Genomic DNA, 15,628 nt, shown 5'->3' on the forward strand with positions numbered 1-15,628 from the left:
GCTGGGCTGTGAGGAAGGGCTCCCATTGGTCAGAGCGGGCGCACAGTCGGAGGGCGGGAGGCGGCGGCCGTTGGCCGCTAGGGGGCGACCGTTAAACGGCCGGGGCGGCGCGTGAGGCGGCGGCCGGTGGGAGGCAGTGAGGGGCCGGGGGGGCCGTGAGGGGAGCGGGCCGGAGGCGGTGGGGTCGGCGGGGTCCCGGGGGGTCACGGTGGGAGGCGGTGCTGCCCGCAAAGTCGGTGGGTGGGAGGGGTCACCGGAGGAGAAATAAAATGTAACTGGAGTTTGGTTGTGTTTGCAGATCCGCGTTGGTTGGGTATCGAGTGAGTGGCAGCGGCGTCGCGTAAGTTGTGGGTAAAGCCCCATGTGGGAAAGACATAATTACTTCTGCGTAGCAGCTATGCTGCTGGTGGAGCTTAACAGCCATTTAAGAGGACCTGTACAAGTGCCGTGCTGCTTCTGTTTTGTACAGTCTGTTGGATTCTGCTAAGTATACTGGTGCTAAGAAGCAACATTCGCATTGCTTTTGTCTGTGTGTTCTGCATTTCACTGCTGGGAAACACCTTTGGGTTTGTGAGATGATCACACTGAAGCATAGGTGCCGGGCAAGAGACTGCATAAATCACAGGAAAAGGACAGGACAAGAGGTTAAGTTATAAAGCATTTCAATTTATGAAAATTTCCTTTAAAGTTGGGACTTAGGTGAGCTGAAAGCTCTGTAGACCCTAAACATGTTACCTTCTCTTCAGGGAAAAGATTTATTAGATTGCACTTGCCGTTAGGGGTAGGGGAAAAAAAAAAAGAGAGAACGTAGGTGAGACTTATTTGGAGTCTCATGGGCTAAGGAATGAGTAAACCCTGACGGTGTCCTACTTTTGGCTGAAAAGGTTACTGTCCCTAAGCCCAGCCTTGGAGCTAGTCGCAGCTCTCCTTATTAGAAGCACTGCATTAGCTACCACATTTCTGGTGTCGAAGCTGTCAAAAAGGGCATTAGGGAGCACTCACAAGCGCTCAGCCATTGTGCGTGGAACTAGCGGTAATCTCAGCTAGGGGAAAGGACTCAGGGGAATTATTTTAGTTACTGAATTATTTCAGTTGTCACGAGTTCAGATGGATGAGCTTGTATAGTCAGATATTCACTGCTAAAACTCGTGCATCTAAAAGAGGAAGGGCAATGACAAAATGATGTATTTTACTGATAGGCTTGGAAAATTCTTACTTTTTAGCTATGGTTTATTTTCTGCTGGTCTGAAACATTCGAGATAGTAATGTGAGTCCCTTCCTCTTTTAGATGCCCTGTTCATTTTGTATGTTGCTATGTTTGGCTTATAAGACAAAAAGGCCGTTTTTCTGATGCATAGCAGTTTCATCCTGTGATCTCAAACTCTTCAAGTTTTCCATTGCTAGTAGCGAAGAATTCTAATTACATCCTTGTTGACAACTTTGTTAAGGAATGGCTGACGAGAACCCATTCCTGTCCTAAATAGGCGTTTTGGCTCTGAAGGGATGACAGAAATAGAAGAGTTTTGTCAGTGAAGTGCTACAGTGTGTTTATTTTCAGTGGCTTTCTTAACAGTGCGAGGCTTCCCACCTCTTCTCCCTTCTCCTTCCCCCTGCTACTGCTTTATATTTTCATTTGCACCTTGGTATTGCTTAATTCTGATCAGATTTCATTTGCAAAGCTGACCACTGCACGGGACAAAGTTGGAGCTTACAAAATCAATAACTGAACTTGAAGACTGGGGGCCATCAATACCTAGCATCAGCACATCTCTCCTTCACGCTCTTTCATCTTCACTGACATTCAGCATTTATTTATTAATACTAGCAACACAGGGGTGACAAAGACTGAAATCTCACACTGTATATTTATTGCTCAAATTCTGGAGAACTTGGTGTTTCTGTAGTATTTCATAAGTATTGCACAGTCACTGACCATGTTCTGTGTAAGTATAGGGTGTTACCAACTTGGGAAGTCAAAAAAAGCTACATAGGGAGCCCACAATAGAGAGGGTGCCCCAGCCTTCCAGACTCCAATTCTTTATTTATTTCTGCTGCACAGCCTCAAAAGTAGGAGCGTAAAGGGATTTCTCCACTGAGAAAATACAGTAAACACATTCTGTTCCACTGCCTTTCAATGCTACTATTGAGGTCATGAGGATTGAACAAGATAGGAAAGAAGTAAATGTAAGAAAAGCTCAGTAATGCAAGGGTTTTTTGCATTTTGTTGGGATTTTTGCTTTGTTGTTATTCCTGTGAAAGCATTTGTTACCTATCTGCACTGCACGGGAGGAATGTGGCTCTGAATTGCACTCAACATTTTTATAAAAGTTGAAAAAAGCCTCATTGTGTGAAATAAATTAGTCTACTTATTACACGTGCAGAGTTGGAATATAGTGAAAATTCAGAATCCATCAGGAGAGGCACTTCCATGATAGAAAAACAGATAAATGCAGAAGTTTCAAATTCTTTGGCAATTATCTCTGTTTGTTAGTGCTGATAAAATGTTGTGTTGCTACTTGTCTACTAAATATAGTGTCCAAGTAATTTTAAGAATTGCTACTTACAAATCACCATTATAACCAAATGGGGGAGAAACTGCATGTTTGTGATCCGCCTTTAATTTTTCCCAGCGACGTTTTGATACGTGGTACGATAGCTCTATAAATGGATGAGGAAGTTAACTGTAAAGGGAGATCAAGCAAAGAGATCAGTGCAACTAGCAAAAATGCTTTTAAACAGTACAGGCCTTTAAAAAACACCAAGGTGGTTAGACGGAAGTTTTAGAAACAATATACACGTGTTTGTTTAGGAATTTAAAAAGACCACGCTCAGTTCAACCACTGCTCAGAGTCTCAGTTACAGTCCGCGTTTAATCTGAAATTCCTGGCGTGAGTTGTTATTCGAGGCCCCCTACCCAGCTGTTTTTTCCCCTCCAGATTTATGGCCTGCAACATGGCGGGTCTGTGCTGGAAGCTGTCCGTCTGCTTTCTCTGCTCTCAAGTTATCTCAGGAAGAGTTGAGGAGGCGCGTTACGTCGCCGCTGTGTATGAACACGAGTCCATACTGAGCCCCGACCCCACCGCCCTCGTTGATCGCCGCTCAGCGCTGCAGCTCATGGGCAGAAACCTGGACATCTATGAGCAGCAAGTAGTGGCTGCTGCAAGACAGGTATGCCACGGCTTAGGAGCGGTTGCATGTGTCCTATGTATATATAGAGTAAGTGCTATTTGAGGATAATCTTTCGCATTTGTGTTCCCAGGCAACTGCAGCCATATTTATATACATAAGTATGGTCTGTTTTTTTCAGACGTTCTGACCTGCCAGCGGCTCAGGAAAAAGTCAGGCCAATTAGCAACTTGCCTAACTTGAGGTATTCCAAGCTTGGAAAAACATGCCTATAGTTATTTAGCGTAGGGAAATTATTTTTCTATTTTGGTCTGAATACCTGCCTCCTTTCTGTTTTCTTCAATGGAATGTTTTTATTGAAAGATTGTTTTACGTCTCTGGCTTTGATTTTATTCCAGTGCTCTCAATGGAAATTCCTGAATGTTTCTAAACACCAAAGAAGTTTAATGCTTTGGAAATGAATGTTCCACCATTAACAGTTTTGTGGAAGTAAAGTTTTCCATTCCTTTCTCCTACCGTTCATGGAATGGTCCTTTCTAAATATATTCAGAGGAGAAAGACTTATATTTCTGGCACTTGTTATGCACAGCCTCCTTTCCCTTCCTCCCCAAGAAAACTCAAGGCTGCTTCTAGTCAGAGGAAGCAGGCCTTATTGTTCCTATGCAAAGAAGAAGTGATTTGCAGGTTACACAAAGCTGTTGTTTTGGAACAGAATTAACATTTTTATATAATTTTAGAAGGTGGTGGGGTTTTGTTGTTGTTGTTTTTTGTTGTTGTTTCTTTTGAGAAGTTCAGGTTCCTGGGCCTCACAGTCCAGAAGCATGATAGCTGTTTTTATGCAGTACTGCATCCAAACCACCATAAATTATCCTGAAGCCGTAGCACAGATAACACACTTGCACTGACTTTTGAAAAAACATGGGGATTTGAGTGACTGATGCTAGGTCTGACGTAAGAGGAATCGACCGGTTTTTCAAGAACAGGTATCTGTAAGTTTTAGGTAGTGCCAGCCTAGCCCTGTCATGGCTGCATTGCTGCTAGGGCATGCACTGCTTCCACAGCCAAGCTGTTTCTGAAAACAATCCTACCTGGATTGTTTGTTTTTAGGTAGGATTCCAGTAGGACTGGACTCAAGTGATGCTGCTCCTTTGACACAGTTACGGTACGTTTGATGCAGATCTTGCACCTTTGATAGACTTCATCCACAACTGGCATAGTTCTGAAAACAAAGTTAAGACAAATTTTAACATCATTAATCTTTAACCTGAATGATGTTGTTCTTGTGACTCATGCGAAGGGAGAATATTTCTGGTAAGAATTTAGAGAAGTCTGCTCTTACTAACACACCCTTAAAATAATGTCAAGTTATTTCTCGAGCTAAAGTTATGACTTAGGTTAAATATATATATATATTTTTATATATACACAGTTACACCTACCATGCTGTTAAAGAAAAGATACCTTCAAACTACATTCAAACCAAAACAAACTTGGATTATCCTTAACTTTCTTTAGCTCTCCTTCACCAATATATTCCTTTCTTTTCATTTCATATTTAGGTTGGTTTTGCTATCCCTACAAAACATGCATTTGTTTTATATACAGGGGGCACAGATTATTGTTTTTCCTGAAGATGGAATCCATGGCTTCAACTTCACCAGAAGATCCATTTATCCTTACTTAGATTTTGTTCCACATTCACACGCTGTGAAATGGAATCCATGCAGAGAGATGTATTTGTTCAATGACACGGAGGTAATTGTAGGAATGTTTTCTGTAGAGAACTGGAATAACTAAATGCTAGATTCATCCTCCAAGTGCGTAACTACCTCTAGTTTTGCTTAGGGAAGTAAGCAAGAAGTGTAACAACTCACCGTATCAGATTCTGTTTTCATGGACTCTGTTGATGCTGGTTTAATTCTTAGCAGAGGATTTTAGATACATACAAGAAAGATAAGCTTCTTTATGAGCCTTCTGGGCTTCTAAACTCCTGCTTCCCAGCCTATAGAATGGTAATATCTTATTACATATCTCTTAACACTGGTAGTGGTTTGGGATTTTATTTTGAAGACATTGTTTTAATAAAACAACATTACAGTATCATCACTTCTGATACATTCTTGTTACTCAGTCTTAATAGTCTGAGCTTTCCGTGGATGTAATGACTAGAGAACATTCTGTCTCATTGATTGTCTGTAAAATTGCAAAAGTAACAGGGCTGGACCTGCTAAAATGTAATAGAAGTCACAACTTAACACAGATGGAGTGTGATTACAGAGGAGGTAACCTGCAAGTTACAAAAATAGTACTTCCATTTACTCTTCTGGACCTAATGTTAAAAATTATGCTATGCTTAGTAATACAAACTATTTATTTCTCTAATATTACAGTAGTCAATACTGTAATTGTTCATGTGCCTACTAAGACAGCAGAATTTCTGCGCAAACAGGGATCTCAGTTATAAATGGTGACCTACTTTGACCTATGAATCCTTATTACCAATAACCATGCACAAGCAAGCAAGCAAAAATTTAGTTTGACATTCAGATCCTATTTGGAGTTTGCAGTTCTGGAAGTCTTTGGGTTTTATTGCACTTAGGCAGGGCAAGCTTGATTTGAAGACACAGAATGAAAAGATTTTTAAAAATAAATTTTAAATGGTGTTTTATGGTGATATACCTTTATCTACTGTCTTTAAATAAGCCAAATAGACAAAATAAGCAGTATGTTTAAATTCCCACCCATTTCGCTACTTGCATCAGTCAGCACTCTCGCTAATGCACAGCTTCTCATTTCAGCAGAACTACAGAAAATGTTTTGAAGACACGTTTTATATTAACACATAACTTTAAATTACAGTGATACCCCACCGTAACCTAAAAAGCTATCCAAAAGCATCTACATAATCTGATTTAAGGTGGCCAATATATCTGGTTGGCATGGTGCAGTGCAGAGAAATCCTGGGAGGCCTGTACCTCAGAAACCAGTAAACTCTGTTCTGCCTGAGCAATACATATGCCTTCTCAGCAGTGTTATTCAGTTTGGGGGTCAGCCCTAGGAACATGATTTAAGTTCTACTGGCTTATTTGTGCTTGCTCAGATTTAGCTTCAGATATATCTGCACCGTGCTGCGTCATACTGGGCGGTCCTACCCACACAGGAAATGAACGGCAGTTAACATGCAGGTTTCTCTAGGTTCGAAGAAACATCCCAGTCATACTGCAGTCTAACTTTCAGAATTTCTTTTCTATAACTAAGTAAAATTGGTTTATATCTCTACTTCTGTAAGTTGTAGGTAGTAATCACTTTTTTTTTTTTTTTAGGGCAAAAACTAAAAGTAGTTGAAGTAACAAAAGATTGCAGCTGCAAGTGATCATAATTAGAAGTTTGTCTTTCTAAAGGTAAACGTAGATCTGTCATGGTGGTTTAAGGCCACTGGTGTGCCAGCAAGCCCTTGAAGTAGAGAGAATTATTTTTTTTTTACTTCTCAGGAAATAAAAGCCAGATAATTTTTTTTCAAAGCCATTTTGAAATTAGTATCTGAAATACTTTTTGGTATAGCTTTCACCATAACTTTATCACTATATGTAAATTTTACAGATAAGTTCAAATGTATTGATTTCAACTGGAAATTGAACAATTTGGACAGTATGAAATACGTTATAGTTGCTGAAATAGAACTTATCCCTCCGTATCCTGTTTCTCCAGGTTCTGCAACGTCTGAGCTGCATGGCATTGAACAACAAAATATTCCTCGTGGCAAACTTAGGAACCAAGCAGCCCTGTGGGCACACTGATCCTCGCTGCCCGCCTGATGGCAGATACCAGTTCAATACCAACGTGGCATTCGATGATGCCGGTATGCTGGTAGCCACCTACCGCAAGCACAATCTGTATTTCGAATATGCTTTCGATGCCCCTCCAGAGCCTGACTACAGGCTCTTTGAGACCCCTTTCGCTGGCAAGTTCGGTATGTTCACTTGCTTTGATATACTCTTCTTTGAGCCTGCAGTGAAGCTGATCAGACAATACAACTTAAAACAAGTTGTATATCCCACTGCCTGGATGAACCAGCTCCCACTCCTGTCTGCTGTAGAGTTTCAACAAGCTTTTGCAACAGCTTTCAACGTCAACATTTTAGCAGCTAATATCCACCACCCTACCTTGGGCATGACAGGGAGCGGCATACACACTCCAGTCAAATCGTTCATCTACCACAACATGGAAAGCTATGGTGGCAAGCTCATAGTTGCAGAAATTCCTGTGATTACCACTGATTACAAAACCAGTTTAGAGAGAAATGAAAGATTTGGAGAGAACTTACACCACTCGTGCGAGACTTTTACAAGTGCTTCAATGGATGATCAAGTTTGCTTTAAGGAGGGACAGGAGACCCCTGCTAGAGTATTAGAAAAAGGAACCGAACAGTTACCTCCCCAGTTCTATGCAGAAATGATGTATGACAACTTTACCCTTGTTCCTGTCTGGGGCGAAAAAGGAGAGCTCCAGGTTTGTTCCAACACCCTCTGTTGTTACTTAAATTATCGGAGAGCTGTTTTAACGGATGAATTATACGCTTTGGGAGTTTTTGATGGGCTCCATACAGTGCACGGCACGTACTATGTCCAGGCCTGTGCTCTGGTAAAGTGTGGTGGTCTCAGCTTTAGCACTTGCGGGCAGGAGGTTACGGATGCCTCTGCCTTGATAGATTTCCAGCTATGGGGAAATATGAGTACTCCATATATCTTCCCTTTACTGCTGACATCTGGCATTACCTTGGACTTTGCTGATCACATGGGCTGGAAAAACCACCACTATTTCATGAGCAAAAATAGAACATCATCTGGCTTACTGACTGCTGCTCTGTACGGGAGGTGGTATGAAAAGGACTAGCACAGATATTTGGCTGAATCAAACTGCTTACATTTCCGGAGCATGTATCTTAACACAAACTGTTGACTATCTGTACTTCTAAGATCTTCAGGTATGTTTGTTACACGACCGGCCAATTACGTTCCCCATTTGAAATGATAACCAAAGCAATTAATCTAAGAGGCTATAAACCACGGTCTGTACCTTGGAAGCTCGTGTCATTCCAGAAGTAAACAAACTGCCTTGCAACTATGAAGGCTTGTTATAATGTGTTGAGATGTTTTATACAGGGAAAATAATCTCTCATTTAAACTGAATTTGCCCCTTTAAATTTAATCTTTTGTTTTTCTTGGGTCCTGGCTGGGGTTATGGAAATAAATGGAATGGAAAACCACTACAAAAGGAAGAAAAATAGGGAATGGAGTCGATGACACAAATACCATGCATGACATGCATGAAAATATAGCTTGTATACGGTGAAGTTCTGATTTCTGGTTAGGGTGCAAGGATTTCTTGTTTCTTAGTATCAACCCCCAACCCTCCCCCCAGCTGAAATGGCTGCTTGGTTGTCTGCAGTTCTGTTAGCAACCACTGTAACTTTTCCTATATACTTTGAAGAATAACTGAACGTTACTGCTTTAAACATCTATGGAACAACACATCTGGGGAAGAGTGTATCAACCGACTGTGAAACGCTAGGCTTCATTAAGACAATTTCCACCCTCCTGTGCAAGGAATTGTGTTTAAAGAAAACAGTTGTTGCTGTTCGTTGCTCAGGTTATGTACTACTGTAGGACTGTCTCTGTTTAAAAGAGGGGTCATTGCAAGCCTGTTTTGACTTGAGACATCTTACACATTGTTCATAAATTCATTCAATAAGCTGTGAAAAGCACATAACGAATTGTGGGACAGTAAGGTTTTTACATAAATTGTGTGCCAGATGGCAGGTTCCTGCTGCTAAATGAGTAAAACACACCCCTCTTTCCAGAGCAATAATGAGATTAGGTGCTATAAATATTGTACTGCAGTGACAAACTATTTTACCGCAGTGAAGACATTAGGAAGAGAATATTCGAAGGATATTAATTTGGGTTTAAATTCAGAGAAAGTAATTTCTTCTCAAGAATTACAACTTCCTGTGGTCTCATTGGCTGTTATAATCTGTGTAACAGCTGTTAAGTAAACAAACAATAAACACAGTCATTCCTTTGGTGAGTCCTTGTGTTCTAAGCACTGAATCTGCTGTTCTGGTTGCTGTGAGGAGTACAGCGTGAAGGGGAGAGCTGTGATTCTCAGGTGGGATTGTCTGAGGCAGCTCCGAGATGTCTTCAAACTGAAACCACTTTGGCAACAAGTACATACACTGAAAGTTACTCAATATTCTCCTGCTTTGAACAAATTCATGTTCTGGTTTCAGAAAGCAAAATATTCATGATAATTTTCTCCCTCAAGGTATCTCAAGTATTTACGCAAAATGATTATATAAATATTTACAATCTTCTCTCCTATCAGACTTCCCTTCTCCAACCTACATTACTGTGAGCCAGGACCTGGTCACGCTGCTTTGATACAGCAAGACAAGTTTGTTTATCCTGCAGCATTTATTTGGCAGAAGTATGGGGAGGGGAGTTCCTATATGTCATTAGAGATAAATTTGCTCATGTAAAAGTGGCTCCCTGCCACACAAACCACGGGGTCATTACAAATCGTTAATTGTTTTGCACCCATAGTGGTGTTCCTGCTGAAAGCTGCACAAATTTCAGAACATGCAGAAAAGAACAGAAGAGCATTTGTGGTGTTTACTGAGCTTCTGGTTGTAGAACCACGGTGATCACATCCGAAGGAAAGAAAGGGAAAGAAAGGTTGAATGACCGGAGAATTTCAGCCACCAGGACAGGCCTCCCCACCCCCTCTGTGGGTTGAAAACCACGCTTTTTTTTTTGTGCTAAGTACTCTTCCATATTTAGTTCCAAAGCAGTTGTTACAATAAACAAGTAAGCTGCATTACATATTTGCTATGCTTAAGTAAAAAAAAAAAAGGCAGTTATCCGTGAGATACTTGCAAAGCATGTTCCATGGAGCTATTCTAACTTCGGGTACATCACGGCTATTAGAAAACAGACACTCTGGCCTAACAGTTTGCACATTGCTCTGTCCCTTCCTTGAAGAGGACAGTTTAAATTCTAGGGTGTGTTTTCATACCTTGTCCCCTTCACCCCTAAAAATGCAGCCTTTAACTACTGTGGAAAAAGCGGACCGGACAGTACGATGCGAAAATTACCATCAAGTAACCTTGACCCGCTGACCTTCAAGCAATAACAGATGCATCCACTCTAAAACTGGGTGGCTGAGCAATAACCCACTACACTCATAACCACCGGTACGTGTGTCCTGAACGTCTGTGCTGGGACAGCAATCCCAACGCAGCTCTGTTCTCCAACAACCCCGTGCTCTTAGGGTGCGAGTGAAGCTAAGTGCCATTGACTGAGGGCGTGAGAAGCCTTTAGCAAGGCTGCAGTTAACGCAGGCAGACTTGTTACGTACCATAACCCAGACCTTCATCTCTCTTCAATGGGCATAAACAGCTTTATTAAAGCTTCCTGAGCAGTTTCCATCTCTGAGTGCAACCAACCAACCCACCCAGAAAACAAGGATCTTCCGACATACAGGAAGCACTGCTTAAGCTGACAACAGCTATAAATCACTCAGCCTGCTGATTTAACTGCAGTCAGGGTTTGGAAGAAATTCGTACCGAGACCAAAGGAACACCCTGTCTGAGACGGACAGCAGGGGACCCTATCTCTAAGGGGTCTTGGTGCTGCGACCGGGGAAGGGGAAGATGACCAGAAAAGCCCTGTGCAGCTAGGGGTATCAGCACGCAAGTCAGAGGTGTTGGGGTTTCTTCCTAAGGGACCTGCTGCTTTGGGATTCACATCCCCAGTGAGTTACACAGGTAGCTGTGGGGACACTGAGCATAGCAAGAGAAACCGCCAGGAGACACACCAAAGGAACATTTGACAATCAGGACTTCAGAGATAAGTTATTGAGAAGCACGTGAACAGGCTCAGAAACTGGCAAGGGACTGGGACAAGCTGTTGAGAACACCTTTACAGCACACACTGGGCACAAGCTTGCACAGGCAGATCTTCACAGGTGAAATGAACAGACCGAAGTGACCGAGCTTCGAGAGCCTCTTGCAGCCAACAAGGAACTGAGGACGCTGCCATCTTCATGAGGCACGGCGCAGCCTTGCCCCGGCTGTGGCCTGTCCTGCAGCTTCAGGTATTTAATTAACAGCCTGGCACCTTGGAAATCCCAAAAGGAGCACCACAGGAAATTGACCACCTTCTCTGGCTGCTTCAGAGAGAGCAGCTAAACTGAATAAAAGAACCCAATGAAAAACATTTTCATAACTCTTACAGAATCTAAACAATGGTTAATCAACGTTACTGGCACACACAGTGGCTAGAAAGAACTACCCTCTTCCTCCATTTATGCATATTAAAAAAAAACAGTTTAAAAAATAATAAAAAAACCACCGTTCCTGAAAACAAAAAGCCGTGTCTTAAATTTTCTGAACCAAATCAACTCCCAGAGACACTGAGAAGAAAACCTGAGCACCTATCATTTGAAAAAGCTTGGAAATGGGGAGTTTGTTTTGTTCTGTTGTGAAACTGAGTAGTAAAATTTCTGGTTGTTTCTATTGCAATTTTAATGCACAAGAGAATGTAAGGTGGTTTTAAATATTTAATGGCACTAATAACGGTGAGACAGCTTGAAAGGCTCTTTAGGTTCCATATTATTCAACTATGTTTACAGTTACATCATGAAATACTGCAAGATTCCTTTCCCTACCTCAGCTTGAAAATTGCTAAATTTTAAAATGCCGCATGGAACGTAGGAGCTCAGTATATCATGATGCGCAGTGACACAAGGCGCTACAGAAGCATAACCAATTTAGATACTGCTTCATTTGAAGACAAATATCAGTGCTAAGAGATTGGGATGCCAGGTTGGAGAGAATTTCAAAGAACCTTCAAGTCCTGAAAGTAGTGACTTTCATCTTTTTCCCCCATCAGAAATGTTCAGGTCAGAGATGAGTTGGAGAAACAGGGAAAAAAATAGTAGTTTGAAAATTTTACTCATGGCTGAAACTTGTCTTCCCCAGGGAAAGGGAACCAATACATTTCAATGGGTTTGGGATGACTGAACAACTGACAGAAATGCTCTTTCCCAGGCTGAAATTTCATAAAGTTTTCTTTCAGTAGGTAGGTAAGGATACAGGGATCACACTAGGGGTCTGGTTGTAGGATTTTACCTGTGTAATAGTATGATGACATTTTAAGAATAACCAGTTTTGCCATTTCAAATAAATGCATGCTTCCTTGAATTTAAGTCTTCAGAATATAGAGATGTTATAGTGAGAAAAGGACTACAGAAAAATACAGAAACTAAAGCTATGAGCTTGAACAAATAGAAACCAAGAGACCTACCTTATGTCTCTTTCCATTTGACATCTCCGGTTTCAGTCTGTAAAGGAGACAGACCCGTGTTTCACAAATTTTTGTCCGATTTATATACAGTCACAGCTACAGATTTATAAATAAAGGTTTTTAACCCTAATCTGAAAGAAATTTTCTCCATGTCCTATCAACTCTTGCACCATATTAAAGGATTATGAGAAATTCATCACAAACTATGGAGAAATTACCACAAGAGGCTATAATTACCAGTCAATCTTTGATTTAAGGATTTATATAAATTTGCTGGACTAACTTCAAGAAATTAAATACTTGCTTTTTTCCCCCGATATTAAAATGTGTACTTTGCTGAGTTTAAATCTGGACCTATGGAGGTGGTGTTAAAAGTTTTAACTACTTGTTAGGACATGATAAAGACCCTTTTTTTCCAAGGTTAGTATTCTGAAACCCAGTCAGGATCAATCGGGGGTTATCATCATCTCGAATCAACACTTTTAAACCAAAAGCACTGTGGCCTTTCGGTTGGGAAGGGGCTGAGAACCATCAGCAGAGTCATGGAGCAGTGGTGGGAAGCAAGGAGAGCAGGGGGAAGCCCATGGACCTCCCTCGCCACTGCTGTGTGCTGCTCTGAGCAAAGAGCATGTCCTCCAGTTCTTCTGCAGAACTGCTGTTTCCCTGAACACTTAGCCTTTTTATTTAGGTTTCTGCTTTTAAGACATGAACCTCGCTGACCCACAGATGGAATTAGGGAGTGTAAGTGCCACGGACATCTGGTGCTATTAAAAATGCTCTGTGATTATCCATGCGATAAAACTTCTCAAAACAAAGACAACAATCCTTTGTACAGTATTGTATGGTATTTGCTTTTGCTTACAATCTTTTTACAGGCTTATCCGCTCACCCAGTTATTACATGATTAACAGAAAGCTCACCGCAACTTTTTTTTTTAAATAAAGAAGCTCAACTACCAAAACAACACTTGTATTATTTCAAACCAACTGATTCTAATGAACGCCCTTGCTCTCTGAAACTAGAATGTAAATAGAGTATGTTATTTGGATTATTGCAGTTTTTGTTGCTTTCAAATGGGCAGAATCTCTAGGCAAGACAGGAAGGACAATTCCTCTCAAAACAGAATTATGGCGTCAAAGAATCTATAAACATTATCTCCTGCTCTGTTTTAGTCATCTGACATACAGGTAACAGCTTTGGGATCTTTAGTCCCCATTATTCAGATGTTAACTGGAACAACTTCGAAGTCGTTCATTTTTAAATGGTAACTTTTTTTTTTTTAAACCAAACATTTTTAATTCTGTAGGTTGGTAGACAATTCAAGTCAGAATTTTAAGGTAGAAACTGTATGACCGGAAAAAAGAAGAAGATACAACTTTTAAAACATGCATATTTCTAAGCTCTGATTGTTCCAAATATATTTATATGATTGTTTTGGAGAGATTTGGTGCTGGAGAAGCAATAAGTAGGAAACATGAAGTAGGAGACAAGACTTTATACAATATTATACGAAAAATCTTTTTGATTACAGACGGGTCATACCTGGAAGGAAAATAAATCAATAAATAAATTTAAGACTGATTCTTCTTTGTAACAGCACCAAGCATTTACATGACCACAGTACACTCCGAAAGTAACAGCACAGTCCGGTGGGTTCTGTGCTAACTCGGCGTTTTCTCCTGCAGAACATTTATCCTGAGAACTGAAAAGTCCATAAAACATCAAAGAAGTCAGAGTACATAAAAAGCTGATCAGAGCTTGTTGTTGTCATTCCTAAGTCCATTCATTATTTATTTTTTTCCAGCATAAAAAGGGTTTCCTTTATTCTAATACTTTGCTTCAGCAGTCCAGCCAATCCTCCCTGCCCTCTCTTGGTGAAAATCCAAGAGGTTGTTTGGATGAAGATCGTAACAGCAATGGTGCCCTATTAATCTGTACAGGAAAAAAAAAAAAGTAGGACTTATTTTGAAAAATGCTGGATCCAGCATCATTTTCTGGAAGTAAACAGGCCTCCATTCAGGTGTGAACACAAACAGAAAAACAGCCATTCCGGCTACAGACAGCATTATTTTTTTTTCAGCAACAAGGAACCTTCTGTTTCTTGATCTCTCATTAATGAAGTAGCCTCAAACAAGGGTAACATGTTCTTTAAACAAACTTTGTTCCATTTCTGGAATAAGACCGTATTCTAGTAATAGTCCCAATTATCATTTAAAAGGCACAGTTACTCAGTTACTGTCCAACCTGTACCAGCAGCATGGAACAACCAAATGCAAATTGAAATCCACAGGTTAAATTCTGTGGTAAAATCCACTGGATAAATTCTAATGAGATACATGCAACTCTGAATCCCCAAATGGAGTTAGTGATTTGTAACACAAGTCAGACATCTTTAACCCTAGAAAGTTCACAGAACTTCTTTTTAACTTAAAAATAAGGCAATTTAATGTGGCGAAAAAAGTTTTCTTCCTCAAGATGTGAGGAGTAACGAATTATAGGAGACATAATTTCTGATTACATACAGGTGTTTAACAGCATTAGTTTCTCCATTCGTCTGTATTCCATATTTGAACCTAACTTCCAAGTCGACACCTTCCAAGCTTTTTCCCCTCAATCATCCAGGCACGCGGCAGACACGAATAGATCTGTTTCTGCTCCCTTCCTAGTATTTCAAGTAAGATAGGAGCGTCCTTCCTAGAAACTGTCCTATGGCAGCAGACACCACACACTGAGACAAGAAGTCCTCTTGAAGTCAAATAAAAGTCAAGCCCAGATAATAAAAGCCTATTAACATCATCACACAGTTTGTTTGGAACAACAAAAATTGGACGGCTTCATTAACAGAAATATTCAATAGTTACCTTTCAAGGAACATGGATGCAATTCGGCATTCGGATTCGGATTTTCCACAAAAATATGAGGAGAAATGGATCCATGCTGTTTCAACCTTGGTATTTAAATAGATGCAGTGAATCTCAAGACAGGCTAACGCGGATCTTCTGAGTAGTTTGGCTGAGACGTGTAAATCACTCCCACGTAGCCCTGTACTTTGAGAGGTTCAGAGGGAAGAAAAGAGAAATCACGATCTCCCTGAAGTCATCTAATTCTGTTCAAAGACAAACATACTGTATATATAA

The 15,628-nt window shown here is 40.7% G+C and overlaps 1 protein-coding gene across 1 annotated transcript; it reads left to right on the forward strand.

The window, feature by feature from the left end:
- The first annotated feature begins 65 nt into the window (after positions 1 to 65).
- Positions 66 to 8,254, forward strand: BTD (biotinidase). The gene is made up of 5 exons (XM_035556438.2): positions 66 to 126; positions 299 to 340; positions 2,937 to 3,168; positions 4,732 to 4,881; positions 6,835 to 8,254. Exons 3-5 carry the CDS (start codon positions 2,941 to 2,943, stop codon positions 8,017 to 8,019), a joined length of 1,563 nt encoding a protein of 520 aa, XP_035412331.1. The 5' UTR covers positions 66 to 126; positions 299 to 340; positions 2,937 to 2,940; the 3' UTR covers positions 8,020 to 8,254.
- Positions 8,255 to 15,628: the final 7,374 nt, after the last annotated feature.

Source organism: Cygnus atratus, chromosome 2, assembly GCF_013377495.2.
Source record: "Cygnus atratus isolate AKBS03 ecotype Queensland, Australia chromosome 2, CAtr_DNAZoo_HiC_assembly, whole genome shotgun sequence".
NCBI classification, from domain to species: domain Eukaryota; kingdom Metazoa; phylum Chordata; class Aves; order Anseriformes; family Anatidae; genus Cygnus; species Cygnus atratus.